This window comes from Anomaloglossus baeobatrachus, chromosome 10 (genome assembly GCF_048569485.1).
Source record: "Anomaloglossus baeobatrachus isolate aAnoBae1 chromosome 10, aAnoBae1.hap1, whole genome shotgun sequence".
NCBI classification, from domain to species: domain Eukaryota; kingdom Metazoa; phylum Chordata; class Amphibia; order Anura; family Aromobatidae; genus Anomaloglossus; species Anomaloglossus baeobatrachus.
The window spans coordinates 55440698-55462809 of NC_134362.1; the positions used below are offsets into that span (position 1 = coordinate 55440698).

Genomic DNA, 22112 nt, shown 5'->3' on the forward strand with positions numbered 1-22112 from the left:
CTTATACAGTAAAAAAAGAACAAATCTTCATTACCAACAAGAGGGCTCATTAGTGGCTGTGACCTCTATTCCTTCTCTAATTACAATAACCTTCATTCTCTGCTCTTTCTTCTTCCAGCGATTCTTCCATATCTACAAGCCTCCTTCAAGATTGACGAGAGCGGAATCGGCTTGATCAGCATAGGTAAAATTTCAATATACAATCCTATTCTATAGGTCACTTGTGAGGACAACAATAATTCCAGACTGGAATCTCCTGACATCATAAGGTTCCACTTTGGTAGAGTTCACACGATGGCCGCCTGCAAATCTTTATAGTTACCAATAATGTAAAAAGTGATGAGGACGGGAGAAGTTTTTAAGTGCAGAGGTTTAAATAATCCTCAAATATAAAAATATAGTGTAAAAATAATTTCTATTGACTGCAACCTCTTGTTTCTTCCCTTTTTTTAGTATTCACGGGCAGCTACGTGCTGTTTACTCTGGTCTATGGATTTCTGGGTGACTGCTGCAGCAGGAAATGTATCATGTGTGTAGGGATGGCCATCTGGTCCGTCACAGAGTTCTGCAGTTCCTTCACTCCCGATGAGGTAAACTGAATACAAACCCAATTGGTAGAAGCTTAAAGTCTTAAGGGGCACTTTGCACACTACGACATCACACGTGCGATGTCGGGGCGGTCAAATCGAAAGGGACGCACTTCCGGTGTCGCTGTCTATATCGTAGTGTGCGAATCCTTTTTGATACGATTAACGAGCGCAAAAGCATCGTAATCGTATCATCGGTGTAGTGTCCGACATTTTCATAATTTCGCTGCAGCGACGGTACGATGTTGTTCCTCGTTCCTGCGGCAGCACACATCGCTGTGTGTGAAGCTGCAGGAGCGAGGAACATTAGCTTACCTGCGTCACCGCATCTCACGCCGGCTATGCGGAAGGACGGAGGTGGGCGGGATGTTTACGTCCCGCTCATCTCCACCCCTCTGCTTCTATTGGCCGCCTGCCGTGTGACGTCGCTGTGACGCCGCACGACCCGCCCCCTTAAGAAGGAGGCGGGTCGCCGGCCAGAGCGACGTCGCAGGGCAGGTGAGTGCATGTGAAGCTGCCGTAGCGATAATATTCGCTACGCCAGCTATCACCATATCGCATGTGCGACGGGGGAGGGGACTATCGCGCTCCGCATCGCCTAGTGTGCCTAGTGTGCAATGTACCCCTAAGTCTCATGCTGACGTCTGTATATCGCGGTCCTATCATGGACTGTGTGTCTCCAGAACCAAGCATGGCAGCCTCATAGAAATGTGCAAGGTGGTGTTGGGGTTTCAGATGTTTTCGAGTGATTCATTAATTGCAAGTTTTTAAAAAGCTAACTATTTGTTTCTCAAATGTATCCCCGTCTCCCCCTCCGGAGGGATAATATGTATGTCTGAAATTTTTTTTTATTAAATGTTGTGTCATTTTAGAGCATTTTTGTGTTAAAAAAAGTAGCAAAAAAAAGATTAAAGACAAAAATAATGACTGATTTGCACAAAAATTCATGAACTGTGCGCACAACTCTGAAGAATTTGGCCCAAAAACTTAAACAAGACACAAAAAAAGAAAAGTTACTTAAAGCATGCAAATGGTGAATCTAATCGGGCCCGTTTAGTGCCAAATATGGCCGTCATTATGGCGCTTACAAGAATGGACACACGGCTCACTCATAATACAAACTAGGAAATCAGCTGTACGCCTTATGCAGACCTCTGTGGGTCGCGGTCCGATCATCATCAGGCCACGAGTCTAAGTGTTGCTATCACGCTGGGGTCGGCCGGCCCGCGGACTGTCCGTACATTGTGGTCTGTGATCCACGTATTTCTGCATGAGCCCTAAAGCCTCGCACTTTAGAACAATATTTTTCATTGGTATTTTCAAACCAAAAGCAGGAGAGGGTCCAAAATTTGGGAAAGTTGGAAATCTTTCTTTTAAGGTATTTCTTCAGGAATATGAAAAACTTTCTTAAATAGCCACTGAATTTTTTTTGTGTTTTCACAGAATTTTACACAATTTCTAATAATTAAAGGACTGACAGGAGCTGCAGCGGCAAGCTATTCAACACTTGCCCCCTCAATCATTGCCGACCTCTTTGTGGGAGACAAGCGCAGCCGCATGCTGTATATCTATAATTTGGCGGTACCTGTTGGCAGGTGAATATAGACCTATTTATATTGTTTTAAGAAAGGAATCTGTCACGATTCATGTTTATCTGCTGTTGCAGAGTTGTCATTGTTTCCTATTTTGGCATTCGGTGTTTTCCGGAGCGTGGTCGGTGGGAGGAGCCTATCCCTCCGTGCCTCATTTCCGGGATCACGGCGCCTTATTACGGAGTCATTTCCATTGGATCGGCGCCAGTTATAGTTCTGCTCTGCAGTGTATTCGCTGCTCCCAGTAAGTTTGCCTGATTCTGCCTGTCTACGTTGTATGACACTGACTCCCGGCCTCCTTACTGCGTCTGTCCTCTCTGACTCTCATCCTCCCTCTCCAGCCCCTTCTCTGTTGTTCTGTCTCTGTGTTCTCCCACTACTACCTGCTGTCCTGGCTCCCGACCTCGGCTTGATACTGACTCCGGTATAGTTCTCCTCCAGTCTGTGATGATACCTCTTGGCTTCTGACCTGTCTTACCCTTGACTCTGACTCCACCTCTTCCTTGGTACTGCGTGATCTCCTGGCTCTAACTTTGGCTCGCATGACTTTCCCTGACGGGTCCACATGTGGAGCTAGTGACACCTAGTGGATTCATCACCACCCTGCGTATACCCGGAGTTCCAGCTCCCCCTGCTGGTATATTATAGAATCATAGCTAAACCATCTAATTCAAACTAGGTGGATTTGCTGTGGACTTATTTTCGGGTGGGATTGTGCTCTGTAGATGCATCAGAGAATGTGCTTATTTCACCTTAATTCACTGATGAAATCTCTCTTCAATGACAAGACAGGTTTGTAGCTCTTTGGGGAATCAGGGAACAGTTGCTGCTCATAGAAGTCTATGGAGGGGGCGGAGTAGGAAGGAGGAGCAAGAGAAACACACATATTTATATGTTTATCTAAACACACGTTTATATGTGTGCACAAATGATGACAACTTTATTTTTTTCTATTACAGTGGCCTTGGATACATCATTGGATCTACAGTAACAAGTGCACTCGGTGGTAACTGGCATTGGACCGTACGGGTAAGTAATAGGTCTGAGGGATGTTGATGAAAATCTGTGAATCTTAATTCTAATTCCTATATGGTATTAAAGGGAATCTAGCAGGCTTTTGGTATTTAATCAGTAGGGGCAGAGGACCTGATTCCAGCAATGTGTCTCTTACTACTCCTTGTAGTTGTTTTTACCAGCAGGAGATTATAAGGAGAGGACTAACTGTTTTGTGCCATGTAGTCCTCCTGTTTTGTCCCCATCACTGATTGGCAGCTTTCTGCCTTTGTACGTGTACACATAGAAAACTGCCAATCACTGATGTAGGTGGGGTTATACAGAGCTCAACATTCAGAGATCTGCTAAATCTGCAGCAGAGGAAACAGGGATTTTATAAAAACTACAGCAAGCAGACCAGTAAGTGGTACATCTCTGAAATCGTGGTCTTTGTCCCTACATTATACTGCTCTCAGATGGGCAGAGAAAGACCTGCTGGGGGATTCTCTTTAATGGATCCACTTCCACAACAGTTCATTAAACATGGCTATGGTCATGCCCTTTTTGTGATGACACCAGTGTGTATGTAATATCTAATGTCTCTCTCTTCGTCTACACAGATCTGCCCTGCTCTGGGCATTTTAGGAGTCCTGCTAATGATCTTCTTAGTAAAGGAACCTTCCAGAGGACCTGCAGAGGGAAATAACAGCAAATCCTTCAGCCTCAGAAGATGGTTTTCAGATGTGAAACTGATATCAAAGAAGTAAGTGTGTTATGTGCATTGATTGATGTCAGGGATCTACCCCGTGACTTCTGCGTTATTGACGTGTTTTTTTTCCTTTTTCACTTTCTGCAGCCGAAGTTTTATGTTTTCCACTCTTGGAACAACAGCTCTAAATTTTACAGCCGGTGCCATCGATATCTGCGTTCCTGAGTTGCTGCTGCGGGCCCGGAAAATCTTACAAGAGACCGCGCCGTGTCAGACCGACGTCTGCAACTACCATGACAGGTACAAGTTTCACAGACTTTAACTTGACAGTTACTGGAGGGAATTTAATATCCCCCTACAACAATGTTCTTTTTATATTTCATTCTTCGTTCTATTTTACTCATCTCTTTACTTCTTTGCAGTATGATTTTCGGCATTGTTACAGTCGTCGCTGGCATCATTGGCATTGTAGCAGGGGTGGAGATAGCCAAAAGATACAAGAAATACAACCCTCGGGCCGACCCGTTAGTTTGCGGCTTTAGTTTGCTGGGCTCTGCCATTTTCCTTTTCTTGGCTTTTTATTTGGCAAATATTAGCCTTGTGGCCACTTATGTAAGTACCTGATGATTGCTTTGATACCGTTACTGGGTCTGGGATATAGGAGCGATGTATTGAGCTGTAGAAATCATAGACCATGGCGGGGGCGATCTATGAATGAATGGAAACTGGGGGATGAATGGATTAAAAATGCAAAATATATGGAGCATAGAAAAGTGTGCAGGAAACTAAAGTGTATATTATATTGTTACTTGTTTACTCTCTGCAGGTCTTGATATTCATCGGAGAAATATTACTTATGACAAACTTTTCCATTTCTGCTGATATTTGCCTGGTGAGTGGAGAAAACCGCTAAACTTATCATAGCTAAACTTACATTTATTTAGTCAGTCTGTTCACCCATCTAATTCCCCATAATCCTGGCTGTTTGTTCCCAACTAAAATCCAAAATAGACCTAACACAAAGTGATTAATAATGTCTTTATGGAAGTCTCAGTACACAACGCGTTTCGGGGCCCCTTTCTCATTCCAGTATGACTGCACTGTATTTACGTATTCAGGTCTCCATAAGGAGAATATTCTTCCCCCGTGGTCCCCCATATAGCTTCTCATATACCAACACTTTGCACTGATGAGGGGCAATCACCCCGAAACACTGTGTCTGCAAATTAGGATTCTGATCTGGCATATACCCTAGGTCATATGAAAAGGCTTGTTAAAAGGCCAATTTTGACTTTTAGGATTGCTACTTCCAATAGGTGGCGCTAGAGTTTGTCTCCTTTCCTGGACAGACAATTCTGTATTTATGTGTTATGTATGTTCGCTTTGTCTGCGTTCTCTTGTCTCGTTGGGTTCAGGGTCTTCCTTTTACTCACCCAGAATATTCTCTTGTTTCAGTATGTGGTGTCTCCCGCAAGAACAACAACAGCACAGGCCATGTTCATGATATTATCCAACCTGCTGGGGGACGCCATAAGCCCCCTTATCATCGGAGGGGTAAGTATTTGTTACATATATTCATATCATATTATGGCTACATTCACACATCTCTTCCTTTCTTACATTCTTGAAAAACAGACCATTTTTCTCTCGTGTCATCCATGTTGCATCCATTTTTTCACATCCATTTTTTAAAAAATTAAGAAGGTTGTGAATGTTTATTTAACCATAGACTCTAAATAATAGATCAATGGATGGAAAACTCAAGCATGAAGTATGTCTTCCTTTCTCCTTGTCTTTTTAACAGATTCCTACAGACATTAAAGAGTAATGGCAGTTTTAATTTTTATTTCAGAAATCAATAATACACATGAAAATATGAAGTATTGACAAATATATTTTCAGAGAAATCTACTTTTTCCTCTTCCCAAACTGATAGTTTATTCTCAAAATTCTTAATTCCATGGCAAAATCTGTATTCAGTGAAGAAAGATTCTAACATTACTGGGACAGGAGATGACAGTTGATGCTTATAACATTCTATGCAGAGGGGGAGGAGCTAGAGGCAGGAATCCTCCCATCTACATAGAATCTAATCGGCAGCAAGGGCCATCTTCTATCTTAGTAATATAAAAATCTGTTTTCAGCAAATAAACATTTTATGTGTGAACTAAGAATTTTAGAAAAGTATGGAGGAGAAAGAAACAGATTTATCTGATAAGATCTATCATAAAGTTGCTTATTTTTACGTGTGCTATTGTGTGTATATATATATATATATATATATATATATATATTTTAATATAATGATGGTTACTCTTTAATGGCCGAGTCTGAATCTGAGTCTCACGGATCAAAGACACAGATGAGTTTTTAAAACAGATGTTTGTTTGGATCAAGAAAAAGACGGACAACACACGGGCATATATAGCGGATGTGACTGCAGCCATGCAATGAGGTCTAATTAGTACAATACTTTATATACCGCTGTGGTGGCCTCCATGTCTACATAATACTCCTTAACACTATATAGAGATGTAGCCGATAGTGAATGAACTTAGCCGTATCATAACTTACTTAAAGGGGTTATCAAGCACCATTTTTTTTTAGTATGGGCTTAAGAATTAACTAAGGATTAATTAAGCGTTAGATGCTATCTGGCTATAGTGACCGGCACAGAGTGCTCTTACCCATGATTCAGTGGCTTCCGCTGATGTCACGTCGATAGAGCAGCGTCTTCTCTTCCTCTCTGCTCCGTCGACAATGTGTGAGTGCTCATTACATATTGATTGACAGCCGGCTCCACACTACCTAACTGCGGGGAGCCGTCTGTTAACCGGCATGAGGTCGGCAGTCACGCCCCATCAACAGAGCTGCCCAGAAGAAAAAGAGCAGCTCTGTTGACGTGGAACATTGGAATTGCCGGCAGGAGAGGTCAGTGATTTCTCAGAGCTGGTGCCAGGTAGAACAGCCAGATAGTTGCCTGTTACTTTTTAGGCCCATAGTAAAAAAAAAAAAAAATTAAATAGTCCTAGACAACCACTTTAAGCAATTGGCTAATTTATTTTGCATTAGGGTGGTCATATTCAGCAATATGAATGAATGCTCCTAGGAACGTTGTGTCTTGCAAATGAATGTTCATGATGTAATGATCGTTTATTTGGCAAATTCTATTAGAGCAGACAATTCAGGACACACTAGCAGTATCCACACACATACCCATAGAAACTATGTATGGAAGCTATGCACAAGCAACCTATTCTTCCATTGGGTGCACAGCAGCAGAACTCCAATAACAAGATGTCCCGGAGTCATGTCATAGAGTATGTGCTAGAGGAGGATGCCACATGAGTCCTGTCTCCAGACAATGTGTAATATTGGGGCTGAGGACATTTGGACCAGTTCTGTTCATAGTTGGGAGGATAGAAGCTCCTCCGCGATCTGCAGTGAGGCACCTGCTCTTTTTCTGACAACCAAATTTCCTTGATATCCATTGACTCCTATCAGGGTAAACGTGTCCAGCGAATTATGTTTTTTTCACTTTCATTAACTATACATAACTATTTATTTTCTTTTATTTTCAGATATCCAACCTCACTAATAGACAAAATCCAGACTCGGCTCGTTTGAGCTTCCACAGTCTGCAGTACGCCCTATTGGCTTGTCCCTTTGTGGTGACTCTCGGAGGAGCATGCTTTCTACTAGCTTCCTTCTATATTGAAAAAGATTGTGAGAAGGCCGAGATGGAGGATGAAGGTACGTGCAGAAATACGTTCATTATCCACTCGCATTAGGTTTATAATCGTAAATGTAACACTGAGCGTCTTTATAATGTATCTATCTCTATAACCTATTGAGTTAACAGACAGAAGCGGTTAAACAACAAAGCTGCTGTTAACTCATTATTATAACATAGTTAGTTTTATCCTAAGTGTCATCCTTCCCTCCTGATTATGGGGCTGATGATATGACATCAATTGTATTTGGCAATAATAATTGATAAAAAGCTGCTTTGTATTTTTGGTGGAATCTGCTAAAGTGAACCTGTCACTTGCCATAAATGTGCATTTATTTTACCCAGTATAAATGCTGCTATTCTCCTGAATCCCCGATGTTTTTCTTTGTTTGTTCTCATATGTCCCCGTTCCTGTTATATCTCCCTCCTTTCCCTGTAAATGTATCTAATATTTTAATCAACTGGGTGTTGTCATCAAGTTTTTTCTTTTTTTAAAAAGATAATTTTGAGGGTCACACCCACTTGTCAAAATAAAAACAATATTAAATTTATATAAAGGGAAAAGGGGGCCATTTCTCAAGAATTGAGGATCCCAAAAACAAATGATGAACAACATCAGATTGAGTAAAGCAATGGTATTTACAACAGGTAAAAAAATGGCAAATGTCAAGGTCATCTTGTTCAATCTGTTTAACATTTACGCATTTTCCCCAAAAAAATAAATTAAAAAGAAATATGAAATAGGGAGGATGAAAGGAGGGAAGAATGGAGTAACAATAGGAAGTTACAGGGGAAAAAAGTAAAGTCAAGTCTGGTCATTATTATTAGTAATAAAACCAGCATTGTAATTTTGCCTTTTTTACATATTTGTAAACATTTAATTTTGTACATATCTGGTATATTCTATTAATACGTCTATTTTAGTTTTTAAGTTCTGGGTTTATCCTGGGTAAAGAAAAACCAAAACACTTAAACTATTAATTAATCAATAAATATCTTTTAAAAACGTTTTCCCTAATTGCAAAGTAGAACTGAGATATATATATATATTTGTGTGTTTACATCCTCTCAATTACTTGTGATATTGATGGCGATATTATTTGCTTCCATTGTGTTACGGTTAAATGTTTAATCACCAAAAAAGATATAACAAAAGATGTGTCAGAATTTGGGTGGGATTTCTTCTAGACCTCGTGAGAATAATACTAATTGTGGAGTAAGTGTCATATTGGGTTTAGAAATTCATAGGAGAAAGTTCAAAGTTTCTTTCCATAATTCCATTAATAATGGACAACTCCAAAATCTGTGTGAAATTTCTCCCGATAACAACGGCCTCTCCAGTATAGAGGAGATTGGAAAGGAAATGCTCAGTGGAGTTTCATTAGAGTAAAGTATCACCTTAGCATAATTTTATAGTGTGTGTATCACATAGTAATAGGATATGTGAGGTTGAATACTTTAGTGTATATATAGATAATCCTTGTTTAATTTTTCTATATAAATATTTTTTTATGTTGTTTCTATTTTGTCTTTATAGATTGTGTCCTCGAGGAGGTGATAGTTACATCTCCATAAATTAGAATTTTTTACGGTTGAACCTGATGGAAAATTTAAAGGTAAGATAAGATGGGAATGTTCACACCATGTCTTTTCACCCATATTTACATCAATTCTAGACAGAGTTTTATGTCGGAGTAGTGTGTGAACTCCCTTGAAGACTTGAAGAGGTATTTGGGATTTTAACACAAACCTGAAAACATGGGGGCTGGATAGTAATTGTATTGTTTGGGGTAGTGCATTCCATAAAACTGGTGCTGCACAAGAAAAGTCTTTGAGACTGAGGTGGGGAGTTTGAACAATGGAGGATGTTAGTTTAAGATCATTTGTGGAATGGAGGGGGAGGGTGGGTTGAGAGATGAAATATAGGGTGGTGCAGAACCGTGGAGAGCTATATGGGTGAGAGATAAATTTGTATTGCACTTTGTAGCTGATGGGCAGCCACTGTAATGACTGGCACAAGGTGGAGGCATTGGTGAAGCGGCTGGACAAACATATGTCCCTGGCTGCCGCATTCAGCATGAATTGGAGAGAAGGAAGTTTGGCTGGAGGGAGACCGATCAGTAAAGAGTTGCAGTAGTCCAGACGAGAATGAATAAGAATGACAGTCGGGTTTTTGCAGTTTCAATGTGAGAAATGTTCGGATTCTGGATATGATGGTTGGATTCTAGAGATGATAGTCGGATTCTGGAGAGTATAATTGTCTAATGTTTGTAATAAGTATCCCGTCTGACCAGTTGAGAATAAATAACCATTTGGGACAATGTTAAAGTCGCCAAAAAGTAACAACTTTCCCTTCTGAACTTCATTATTTTCATAACTAATTTGTTAAGACAGGTGATTTGTTCCTTGTTGAGGGCGAAAATATTAACTAAAGTAAAAATATTATTATTAATCTTACAAATTAAAATGTGACATTTACCGTTTTTATCTCATATTTCTGATATGAAAATAGTAAAAGAAGTTAAGAATTACAGAAGTACAAATATTTTAAACCAAATAAAAGATGCCTTGAAGTCCTACTGGATGAACCAACTAGACTGGAAAATTGGTTTTCTTCTATGAAAGTGAAAGTTCATGGCATCTCCTTCAATTCACTTCTTGTAGAGGAGATAAAGATTAAATATTGGTATTTTCTGAGCAGATTCCTAAAATTGTAAAATCCAAGAAGAGATGTAGAGCCCATAAGGTCATCATTAATTGTAATGTATGGAAAATATAAGAGGTTTATTTAGGCCTTTTCAGGAGTGATCTGCAAGATCTTGTAATATAAATCCTGGAGTATCTTCTTTCCATATCATTAGTGTTAGTGATAGTATTGGGACTGTTTTACATTGATGGGAAAGGAAAGGTTTAGCGGGGAATCCCCATGTGTAAATTATTCCCTTGTGTTGGAGAATTGTAGTGATTTCACCATACAATTTCCTTATGGAGATAGTTTCTTTAGATAAGTCCATGAAGACTCTTATGTCTTGGAATGGACCTGGCAAAATCGTATTTCTCTTTAAAGGGAAGGTGTCGTCCAAAAAAAAAAATTTCAATAACTGAAAAAATGTAAAGTATTAATGTTTTAATTAGATATTATTATTTGTTTTTTATTGAGCAAAATATAAAAAAAAAATTAAAAAAATTGATATTTTCCACTCTTAAACACTAGGGAGAGCAGCTTCTGAAATCCTACAGAAATCCTACTGTAGAAATAGCCTGGATTACAGCTGCAGTAAAGTGGGCAGAATCTGCTCTCCTGTGTGTGATGTCAGAGGTCCCCCTCCCAACCTGGGTGTTTCCAAAGGATAACAGGGAATGAAATTTAGGATCACATTGCGGAGCCATTTTACTGGTTACCAGAAATGTCTAAAGTGTCACCAAGGACAGCTGGAGTATCACACAGGATAGGATTAGATACACAGCTCAGTAGACAGTACCACACAGGACAGGATTAGGTACACAGCTCAGCAGATGGTATCACACAGGATAGGATTAGATACACAGCTCTGCAGACAGTATCACACAAGATAGGATTAGATACACAGCTCAGCAGACAGTATCACACAGGACAGGATTAAATACATGGCTCAGCAGACAATATCATACAGGACAGGATTAGATACACAGCTCAGCAGACAATATCACACAGAAGAGGATTAGATACACAGCTCAGCAGACAGTATCACATAGGACAGGATTAGATACACAGCTCATCAGACAGTATCACACAGGAGAGGATTAGATACAAGGCTCAGCAAATGGTATCACACAGGATAGGATTAGATACACGGCTCAGCAGACAGTACCACACAGGACAGGCTTAGATACACAGCTCAGCAGATGGTATCACACAGGAGAGGATTAGATACACGGCTCATCAGGCAGTATCACACAGTACAGGATTAGATACACAGCTCATCAGACAGTATCACACAGGAGAGGATTAGATACAAGGCTCAGCAGATGGTATCACACAGGATAGGATTAGATACACGGCTCAGCAGACAGTACCACACAGGACAGGCTTAGATACACAGCTCAGCAGACAGTATCACACAGGATAGGATTAGATACACAGCTCTGCAGACAGTATCACACAAGATAGGATTAGATACACAGCTCAGCAGACAGTATCACACAGGACAGGATTAAATACATGGCTCAGCAGACAATATCATACAGGACAGGATTAGATACACAGCTCAGCAGACAATATCACACAGAAGAGGATTAGATACACAGCTCAGCAGACAGTATCACATAGGACAGGATTAGATACACAGCTCAGCAGACAGTATCACATAGGATATTATTAGATACACAGCTCTGCAGACAGTATCACACAGGATAGGATTAGATTTACAGCTCAGCAGACAGTATCACACAGGACAGGATTAGATACACGGCTCAGCAGACAGTATCACACAGGACAAGATTAGATACACAGCTCAACAGACAGTATCACACAGGAGAGGATTAGATACACAGCTCAGCAGACAGTATCACACAGGAAAGGATTAGATACAAAGCTCAGCAGCAAACTCACTAGTTATTAGGTATATAAATTATTAGCATAAATTCCTAACTAAGGGTACCTTCACACTTAGCGATGCAGCAGCGATCCGACCAGCGATCTGACCTGGTCAGGATCGCTGCTGCATCGCTACATGGTCGCTGGTGAGCTGTCAAACAGGCAGATCTCACCAGCGACCAGTGAACAGCCCCCAGCCAGCAGCGACGTGCAAGCGACGCTGCGCTTGCACGGAGCCGCCGTCTGGAAGCTGCGGAGACTGGTAACTAAGGTAAACATCGGGTATGGTTACCCGATGTTTACATTAGTTACCAGTGTGAGCAGGGAGCAGGGAGCCGCGCACACTAAGCGCTGGCTCCTTGCTCTCCTAGCTACAGTACACATCGGGTTAATTAACCCGATGTGTAATGCAGCTACATGTGCAGAGAGCAGGGAGCCGCGCACACTGAGCGCTGGCTCCTTGCTCTCCTAGATGCTGTACACATCGGGTTAATTAACCCGATGTGTACAGCAGCTACATGTGCAGAGAGCCGGAGCCGGCAGCACAGGCAGCGTGAGAGCTGCTGGTAACTAAGGTAAATATCGGGTAACCACCTTGGTTACCCGATGTTTATCTTGGATACAGCTTACCTCAGCTGTCAGATGCCGGCTCCTGCTCCCTGCTCGCTTCATTTGTCGCTCTCTTGCTGTCACACACAGCGATCTGTGTGTCACAGCAGGAGAGCGGCTTTGAAGAAAACGAACCAGGGCTGTGTGTAACGAGCAGCGATCTCGCAGCAGGGGCCAGATCGCTGCTCAGTGTCACACACAGCGAGATCGCTAATGAGGTCACTGCTGCGTCACAAAAAGCGTGACTCAGCAGCGATCTCGGCAGCGAGCTCGCTGTGTGTGAAGCACCCCTAAAACTTAACATTTAATGATGCTCTTAAAAGGTAATTATTCTCAATTCAAATAGATAAAATGACCCGGTGCACAGTAGAGAGAGGGAAACTCAGTCCCTACAATGTCCACTCCCTCCTACGCCCTACCTAGCCGTGGAGGTTGGCACCCTAAAGATACGATGTGCCGCCCCCACTCACCGACCGCTGTCCCTGCTATAACTCTGTGAACCCCTACAGACAAAGATAAAGTGCAGTGCGCATAATTAAAGTGCAGTGCATATATATAAAGTGATAATGTGCAAAAATTGGGTTCAAAAAAACCTCCTCAGACTTCAGGAGGTCACAATTGTTCTCATTGAGAACCTATACCAATGCAGGGAAAAGGCAGGATAGGATTAGATACACAGCTCAGCAGACGGTACCACACAGGACAGGATTAGATACACAGCTCAGCAGACAGTATTACACAGGATAGGATTAGATACACAGCTCAGCAGACGGTACCACACAAGACAGGATTAGATACCCAGCTCAGCAGGCAGTATTACACACAGGATAGGATTAGATACAGCTCAGCAGGCAGTGCCACACAAGAGAGGATTAGACACACAGCACAGGGAGGGAGCAGGGGGTGTCATTGGAGACTGTAGCAGCAGCGGCAAAGGAGGGGCGCTTGTAATCACACACTGCTCTGTATGCACGCCCGCAGCGGCTGCAGCAAGGAGAGTGGAAGGGGTGTCATTGGAGCATTGGAGACGGTAACAGCGGCGGTGGTGGGGGGAGGGGCACCGGTACTCGCATGCTCTGCATGCACACACACACAAACACACACAGCAGCGGCGGGGGGAGTGCGGTGCTGGGTAGAGCGGGGGCAGGGAGTGTCATTGGAGACGGTATCGGTGGGGGGAGGGGAGGGGAGGCGGCCCGGCGCCCTGTACACACACATCCCGGTGGTTGACAGGGGTAAAGTGGAGATACAGCATGGCTGTGAGCTCCACAATGATAGCGCTGATCTCCTCCCTCTGCTGTGATCTGGACAGCCCAGGGGGGTGCGTCCAGGTCACAGCAGGGGCCTTCTCTGATGTTACTAAATGGGGTCGGAGCCCGACTATCAGAGTCTATGCCCAGGTGGCTGCCATAAAGGAGGTGAGTAACTGTTGTTACAAACACCAAATCCAAGATGGCAGCCCCCAGTGCCTTCAGTAAAATTATAATTAAATAAAAACAAAATAAGCAGGGATTTTAATTTTGTCTTAAAAATACTTGATTTAATAATCACTATCATTAATACAAAAATAAAAAAAATGCGACACCCTTCCCTTACGTTCTTTGTAAGTCCTTAGTTTGGAAGAAATGGAAACACAATATCCCATTGCGAATTGTTCGTTAGATATAAATCTTTACCTCAGTAGCTTATTGTAAGCTCCAAATCTCTCAGTTGAGGAATTGCACTTTTTATTAGATATTTTAAATTTACTTGCAGTCTATCATTTTGGATACCTCCTCGAATTCACCTAATTTTTACGTTACTTTGCAGATTATGATCTTTTAGATGGGTGAATTTGTTACCTAAACACTTTAGGTTTTTGATGATCTTTTTAATTGGCGATACTTGAATTTTAGAGATATTCAATTTTGTGCTATTTATTCTGGGGGTGATGCTTTCTAAATCTGATTGGATGACACTGATCTGATTATCCATATCTATTTTCATGGAGCTTTCAGTGCGAATATTGGCTCTCTGATATAATTCTCAGAGGCTTTTTGATCTGTACTTCTAAGATATCCATGAAATGCTTAATGCCAGCCAATATGATGCATTCTGGGTCTAGGATCCACAAGATTATAAATCAGTAACCATAGTACATTGTGTCCCAATTATATATGATATCCAATTGTTCCAACTTCAGTCATAATCATTCATATTTATTATTTTTGCAGATCCCTACTCCAAAGAGAGGTTTGATCATGTTCCATCAATGAATATATAATCCAGCCGGATGTGACAACTCTTTCACGAGTCAACAACACATCAGACAAAAAGACAGATTCCGGTATCGGTCTCTGTTCTTACTTATGGATTCGACATTTACTGGACTTTCCGCAGTCAGATGTATTCACTGAACAAAGTGAGTTTCCTGCTGCATCAAGAGACAGATTCCGGGCTCGGTTTCTGTTCTCAACCACTGGATTCGACATTTACTGGACTTTCCGCAGTCAGATGTATTCACTGAACAAAGTGAGTTTCCTGCTGCATCAAGAGACAGATTCCGGGCTCGGTCTCTGTTCTCAACCAATGGATTTGACATTTACTGAATCTTCCGCAGTCAGATGTACTCACAGAATGAGTGAGTTTCCTGCTGCATAAAGAGACAGATTCCGGGCTCGGTCTCTGTTCTCAACCACTGGTTATGACTCTCCTCAGTTAAATGTACCCAAGGAATGAGTTTCCTGGTGCATCAAAAGACAGATTCCAGGCGTGGTTTCTGTTCTCAACAATTACCAGACTTTCCGTGGTGAAACATGTTCACGGATCATGTAACTTCTATATTAAGTTACATCTACGTCATTAAGCCCCATCATGATCAGGGCCACATTGACGACTATTGGGCAACACGGTGCATGGAGTTTGTATGTTCTCCCCGTGTTTGCGTGGGTTTCCTCCGGGTACTCCGGTTTCCTCCCACACTTCAAAGACATACTGATAAAAAAATAATAATAATTATAAATAAATTATTATGTATTATTCTGGCTTCTGATGAGAATTCTTACATTTGATATCTTGAATTAAGTTAAGAGAAGCAAGTGGTGGTCAACCCATAATATCATGGGGGCCTCGGGTGTGGTTTGTGATTCCCATCGCAGGTCCATACATTACATTCGTTGTCCTGAGACCACATATGTGATCAGTCCTCCATTAAGGTATATAGAAAATGCAGAAACAACAAATCAATAGTCCAACACCTTCCTGCTGTAAGACATACTATTACAGAGACATGAGATTTACCACAAACTGCGCTATTATTATGACAATTGTGCTGAGTGGGCACTTCAATGAGTGAGTGTCAGCTGCAACTGCCAGCACCAATCCCAACAGTTTAACCCTTTAGATGCTGTGGTCAATAGCGACCATCCCATCTAGATGGTGGACAGAGGGAAGGGGCTCCCTCTATACCTCTATTGCCACCCCTACGTTGCAATCACAGGGTGCCGATGGTTATCATGGCAAGCTGAGGCCTATCACTAGCTCTGAGTTTACCAGCTATGGCAACATATTTGGCCCTGCTATCACCAGGGGCTAGGAGGGTCACTGTGACAGGCATAATGCACTGCAATACAGAGAAACCAGTGGCATACCGTCAATAGAGGCAGGCTATGTCACCTGTGAGCTGAAAGGTTCTGGGGACGTCTGCCCACGGTGTCAGCATCAGCTCTGGGCAGATGCAGATACATTTGAAAGCAATGATGAGACCAAGAGCAGTGCTCCCTTCTCATCATATTCCCGCTGGCGTCTGTGCTCTTTGACAGCTCAACACAGCAGTGACGTCACTACTGCGCGACAGTCACCACCATGCTGAGATGTGCAGAGAACAGACAGTGGGCAGCATCGAGAAGAGGTGAGTATGCAGTTGTGGTTGCTATCCGCGGGCTGGGTTAGGTGACAGGGGGGCACCAGGCTGGGCGAGGGCAGGGGACTCTAGGCTGGGCTAGGGCAAGGAGCCCCAGGTGGCACCACCAATGGCTGTGAAGGGACCACCTGTTTCTGTGTCAGCTGGGGCTGTTTGGCGCCCCTGACCTGGTCAGGCACCACTGAGTACTGCACCCATGCTGGGACAGTACTTCCAGGTGATTCTAAAGGCCGAAATAGGGTGTGTACGCACAGACACATAGCAACTAGGTCTCCCACACCTTAGAGGGGACCCTTGGGCAGACTCAAGAGGGGGCGTTCCTCCACATCTCATTTAGGGGTGTAGTGGAGGGGCTGGAAGCTAAGGTGGCAGTGGCTGTAAGGAAAGTAGTAGGAGTTAGTCAGTCTGTTAGCAGAAGGAGCAGAAAGAGGGTTGCTGAAGGAGAGGTACGCGCTGACACGCTAGTCAGACCCTGCACGTGTAGTAGCCATTGGTGGGGAAGAACGGTCACCAGTAAGTCGGACAGAAAGATGCTGAGGAAGTCAGCTGGTCATGTATGGATACTCCTGGTGACTAGGCATGCATGGGGAACAGGTCCCTAGAGTAGACGTCCATTTATTGATCTGCTAAACTTGTGGGGGGACCACAAGTCCCACACCAAACAACTAGAGTCCGAGCATCAGCAGCAATGAGGGGGCCCATAAGGAGGATCGAGCCTGGAGCCATCTTCCTTGGTCCACGCTGCCAGCAAACGGGCTAAAAAGGGGAGAAAAGGCAGTAGCGACTTCCCTGGATGAATCCCACGGTACTTCGAGTCAGGGGTTATCCGAAACAAGAAGTGCTAGGAAAGGGAGTTAACGGTTATACTTAGACCAGCCTAAAGGATACCTGGTCCTGTCGCGGGCGGGGAGGAGGGTGTCAGCACACTACGCTCGCCCCTTCTGCTCGGGTCCGGCGGCTGCCGCTGCTCAGTGGTGGCTCGAGGTGTGGGCCGGATCCCGGGGGTTCTCGAGCGGCACTCCTCGCCCGTGAGTGAAAGGGGGGTTTGTTGGGTGTGGGGATTGTTTATTGTCCGTGACGCCACCCACGGTTGTGGTGATTTCACCACCGCTGCTCAATATGGGGCTCCCGGGGATGGTGATGCGGAGCAGCCAGGTGTTGTGTTGCCCCTCCGTGGGTAGGGGTTGGTGATCCCGGGGCTCGGTGATGGAGTGCAGGGTGCAGGGCCTGGTGGGCGCAGGGACGCGGGGGCAGCGCTGTGCCTTGCGGCACTGTGGTACTCACTCAGCCTGAGACGTTGACACAGTTTTACGGTAAACCACACGGCTGGAAAGACGGTTCCCACGGACGGCTGCACTTGCTCTCCCAGTAGGTGACGGTGATGTCCCTTTTCCTTGCACCTTTGTGTCTGTGTTGGTATCGATGGGTTCCCACCGGTAACCCGCTCCCCGGCTTCAAGCTGGACCGGAGGAGCTCTACTCTTTGCCCGCAGGCGCTGGCCCTCAGAAACTGGTGCCCTGGCGGTGGCGGTGTCTCTGCTTTTATGGTTGGGCTGTTGCCTTCAATCGGGACTTGGTTGTTGGGGGATCCGCGTCCCCTTCACTGACGGATTTGGCAAATTATGGCGACTCCTAGCCTTGCCGGCGTCCGAGAGGCCCCTGCCCTGGTGCTGACTGCCCTTTGGTACGCTGCTCCAGACCGCCGGGCCACTACCCGTCCGCGGTCCTTCCAGGAACTTCCAAACGGTCACCCCTCCAGACAGTCACCGCCGTTGCTGACCTTGCTGACCCTGTCCTGCACACAGCTGGACTCTCTCTGCAGATTTCTTTCTGTCACCTTTCACCTTTCTTCCACTTCTCCTACTCCTCCTTTACCACTTCACTTCACTTGTTTACTCCTTCACCTCCTAAACTGAACTTCACTCTAGCCCTGCCTGGGCTCAACTCCTGGGTTTTCCCGCCTCCAGAGCTGTGTCCTCCTCGGTGGGCGGAGCCAACCGCCTGGCCCACCCCCCTGGTGTGAACCCCATCCTCTGGAGGAAGGCAACAAGGATTTTTGGTTAGCTTTGGTGTTCCTAACTGGGATGTAGGGTGTGTGGGTGCAATGACCTGTGACCCCTGGCTTGCCCAGGGCGTCACAGTTCCTCCTTGTTTATCTCAGCATCGCCCGGGTTACCTCACAATAACATCAAAAAATGATGAAAAAGAACAACTGAAAGACATCTTAGATTGAGACTGAGTTATTCTGGGACCTATTCTACGCACCCGAGCCCCTGGGGCCAGCCTCACTCACGGGAGGCCACACCACCAGACTGCAGACCCCATCAGCCCTAGACGCTCATTAAACCTGCAGTGGCGGTCACCCATAGCCCTGACCACAAACCGTGAGTGGCGTCATGACTCCCATGTAAATAAACCTGATATACCTGTAGCCAGAGATACCCAAAGTGAAGACCCTGTGGCGTACCCGAGAGTGGAGAGGTGTCCTTGGGGCGAACACTGCAGGTGGGCGACACACGTTTCCTGGCGTCACGAACAGGATCAAGGACTAGACCTGTTAAGACAGGTGACAGTGCGCCTCAGTGGTCCGAACAGAAAATTTGAACCGCTGCCATTTTGTTGCTGTTAAAAGCGCACGATTTAAAAAGTTGCATCCCACGCAGAAGAAGAGGTAACCGCCCACGAAAAGGAGTTGCTGCCCCGGCTTGGAGGGGGTGCTCTGGTGTAGTGAACAGAGAAGATGGGGGAGGATCTGTCCCCGGACTGCGGGGACGTCCCAGTCCAAAGGTAGGAGAACAACCAGAAACGAAACTAGGACTGCAGCGTGACCAGAACCTGATGAGCAATGACAGAGATAAGATGGCGTCTGCAAGAGGTGACTAGGAAGAGCAGGGTTGGACCCGGCCCATGACTGCAGAGGAGCTGGAGGTAGAAGTGGGAACAATTGCCGACGGTATGGAAGAGCAGAGCGGGCGAGAGATAGCCGCTTGGAAGAAGGATAATGGCAATTAGAAACCTGTGGTTGTCGGTGCAGCAAGGCCCGCCTGGAGGCACCGCCCACGCTCAACTGGAGTCATTGTCAGCAGTGGCGACTATGCTGCGGGATGTCTCTAGCACGGATCTGAGTGAGTCTGTAACTGCCCCTGTTCCACCTGGTATGCTGACCCCACCGGCATTGTTATCGGACGCCCGTGCGATGCCGATGCGATGTCTGGTGCGATGCTTGATGCGATGTCCGGTGCGATGCCGATGCGATGTCTGGTGCGATGCCTGGTTCGATGTCCAGTGCGATGCCTGATGCGATGCCCGATGTGACGTCTGATGCGACGTCCGGTGCTACCCCCGATGCATCACCAGAAGCAACACCCACGGCCAGACCAGGCCGCAACGACTCCTGACATGGCCAGACCACCAGGCCACAACGCCTCCTGTCACGTGCCAGACCAGTCCAGGCCGCAACGCCTCCTGCCACGGCCAGACCAGACCAGGCCGCAAGACCTCCTGTCCTAGTTGCCCGACCAAAGGTGGTCATAGCGCTCCAGTCGCTGACTGAGGAACCAGCACCTGGGCTCCGATCTGAAGTGGACAAAGAAATGGCTCAGTTAAAGAGAGAAATGGAAGCTCAGTTCCCAGCACACCTGGTGGAGAAGTATCTGATTCCCAAGCTGCCATACCGACCTGATGCGGTCACAGCACCTTCTCCGCTGGAGAGGGACTCCTCATCCTACCTGGCTGATGAAAGCTCGTCCCCAGAGCTGCTCCTTGCCCGACCGGAGGAGATTGCAGCACCCTTTGAGAGAACGGGAGGCCCTGAGGTCGCGCTGCTGTTCCCCCAACGACTGGAAGAGGTCGCAGCACCCTCCACCAGTGAGGGAGAAGAGGACTTACAGCCATCACTGCTGTTCCCCAACCGGCCGGAGGAGGTCGCAGCACCCTCCACCAGGGAGGGAGAAGAGGACTTTCAGCCATCACTTCTGTTCCCCAACTGACCGGAGGAGGTCGCAGCACCCTTTGCGAGAAAGGGAGGCCCTGAGGTCGCACTGCTGTGCCCCCAACGATCGGAGGAGGATGCAGCACCCCCTGCCAGGGAGGAAGACCTGGTTGCATATAGCCCCGGCATGTATGTGACCTGGTTACCTGCTGATGACCAGGTGATGGTAATGCGGAGACCAGCCCGCAGAGGGCAGCGTAGTGTGAGAGCCAGACTGTTACGGGGGGCTGTCTGATAACCTAAAGGAGTATCAGACAGTCAGGGTCCACCGTGCAAAGACTCTGCTGCAGACTATGGCAGAGTGCAATACCTCTGTTAACTCACAGAAGGATATAATAAGTAAGTAAAGCAATTCCTCCCTTACTTGGAGGGTGTGTGGAATGATCTCTGTTAATAATCACAGAGACAAAGGCAATGTGTGCGAAATGGCACCTACCTAGGTCCGCTCTTCTAGTGGTGCAAAAGAGACGAACATTAGCGTAAGCCGCACAAAGCTCCTACCTGCGTTCGCTCCACTAGTGTGCGAGGACACGAACCACTAGATATGGCACCTGCCTAGGTCCGCTCTTCTAGTGGTGCAAAAGAGACGAACAGCAGCGTAAGCCGCACAAAGCTCCTACCTCTGTTCGCTCCCCTAGTGTGCGAGGATACGAACAACTGCCAGACGCAGTATAAGGAACATTACCCTAGCGGCAACGTCCACCTACGAGTCGAACCACAAGGCCCAGCCAGACCATGTGCCTCAGGCACCTGCCTATGTCCGCTCCCCTAAGAGGTAAGGATACGGACAGCAGCCGAAGCTGTAAGGTATAAGAACGCTACCCTGCCGGTAGCGCTCACCTAGCATAGACAGAGGAATGCCTAGAGGAACGCGCACAGAGCGTCTACTCTTATGCATGAACCAAGAGGACTGAGCGCCATGCGGCGTGTGTCAGGGTCTTATATAGACTCTGTGCCTCATCCAAGATGGAGGACACCAGAGCCAATCCGCTGCCAGAACGACAGGAGTGACGTCATGCTGGCCTATCACCGAGCAAGGCATCACAAGCACATGACCAGCGACCAATCGGCATAGAAGGTGTCAGAGACATGTGACCTCGTGTCAGCGATGATGTCACCCGCACATGTGCAATGGCTCCAAGATAGGACTTAGTCTCCAGCGCTCGCACATGTGCAGTAGTAAGAAATCTGGACTTAGTCTCCAGTGCTCGCAGCAACCGTAACAGTACCTCCCCCTCAAGGGCCCCCCTCCCGGCGACGCAGGTAATCGGCAGCTAAGTCGGGAGCATGGACAGCCTCCTCGGGCTCCCAAGAGCGATCTTCCGGGCCGTAACCCTCCCAATCTATCAAGAAGAACCTGCGCCCTCTAACCATCTTAGAACCAACTATGGCTCGTACCTCATAGCTAGAGCGAGAGGAATC

The 22112-nt window shown here is 45.7% G+C and overlaps 1 protein-coding gene across 1 annotated transcript in view; it reads left to right on the forward strand.

Moving 5' to 3' along the window:
- The window catches only part of LOC142254332 (protein spinster homolog 1-like), a 38566-nt gene extending 22833 nt beyond the window's left edge, over window positions 1-15733 (forward strand). Inside the window, exons 3-14 of the mRNA XM_075325379.1 lie at window positions 119-184; window positions 454-590; window positions 2031-2182; window positions 3139-3208; window positions 3793-3935; window positions 4029-4181; window positions 4304-4493; window positions 4708-4773; window positions 5337-5435; window positions 7463-7634; window positions 9152-9230; window positions 15013-15733. Of these exons, the coding sequence (XP_075181494.1) occupies window positions 119-184; window positions 454-590; window positions 2031-2182; window positions 3139-3208; window positions 3793-3935; window positions 4029-4181; window positions 4304-4493; window positions 4708-4773; window positions 5337-5435; window positions 7463-7634; window positions 9152-9189 (1286 nt within the window). The 3' untranslated portion in view covers window positions 9190-9230; window positions 15013-15733. The remainder of the gene's footprint in view (window positions 1-118; window positions 185-453; window positions 591-2030; window positions 2183-3138; window positions 3209-3792; window positions 3936-4028; window positions 4182-4303; window positions 4494-4707; window positions 4774-5336; window positions 5436-7462; window positions 7635-9151; window positions 9231-15012) is intronic.
- Window positions 15734-22112: the final 6379 nt, after the last annotated feature.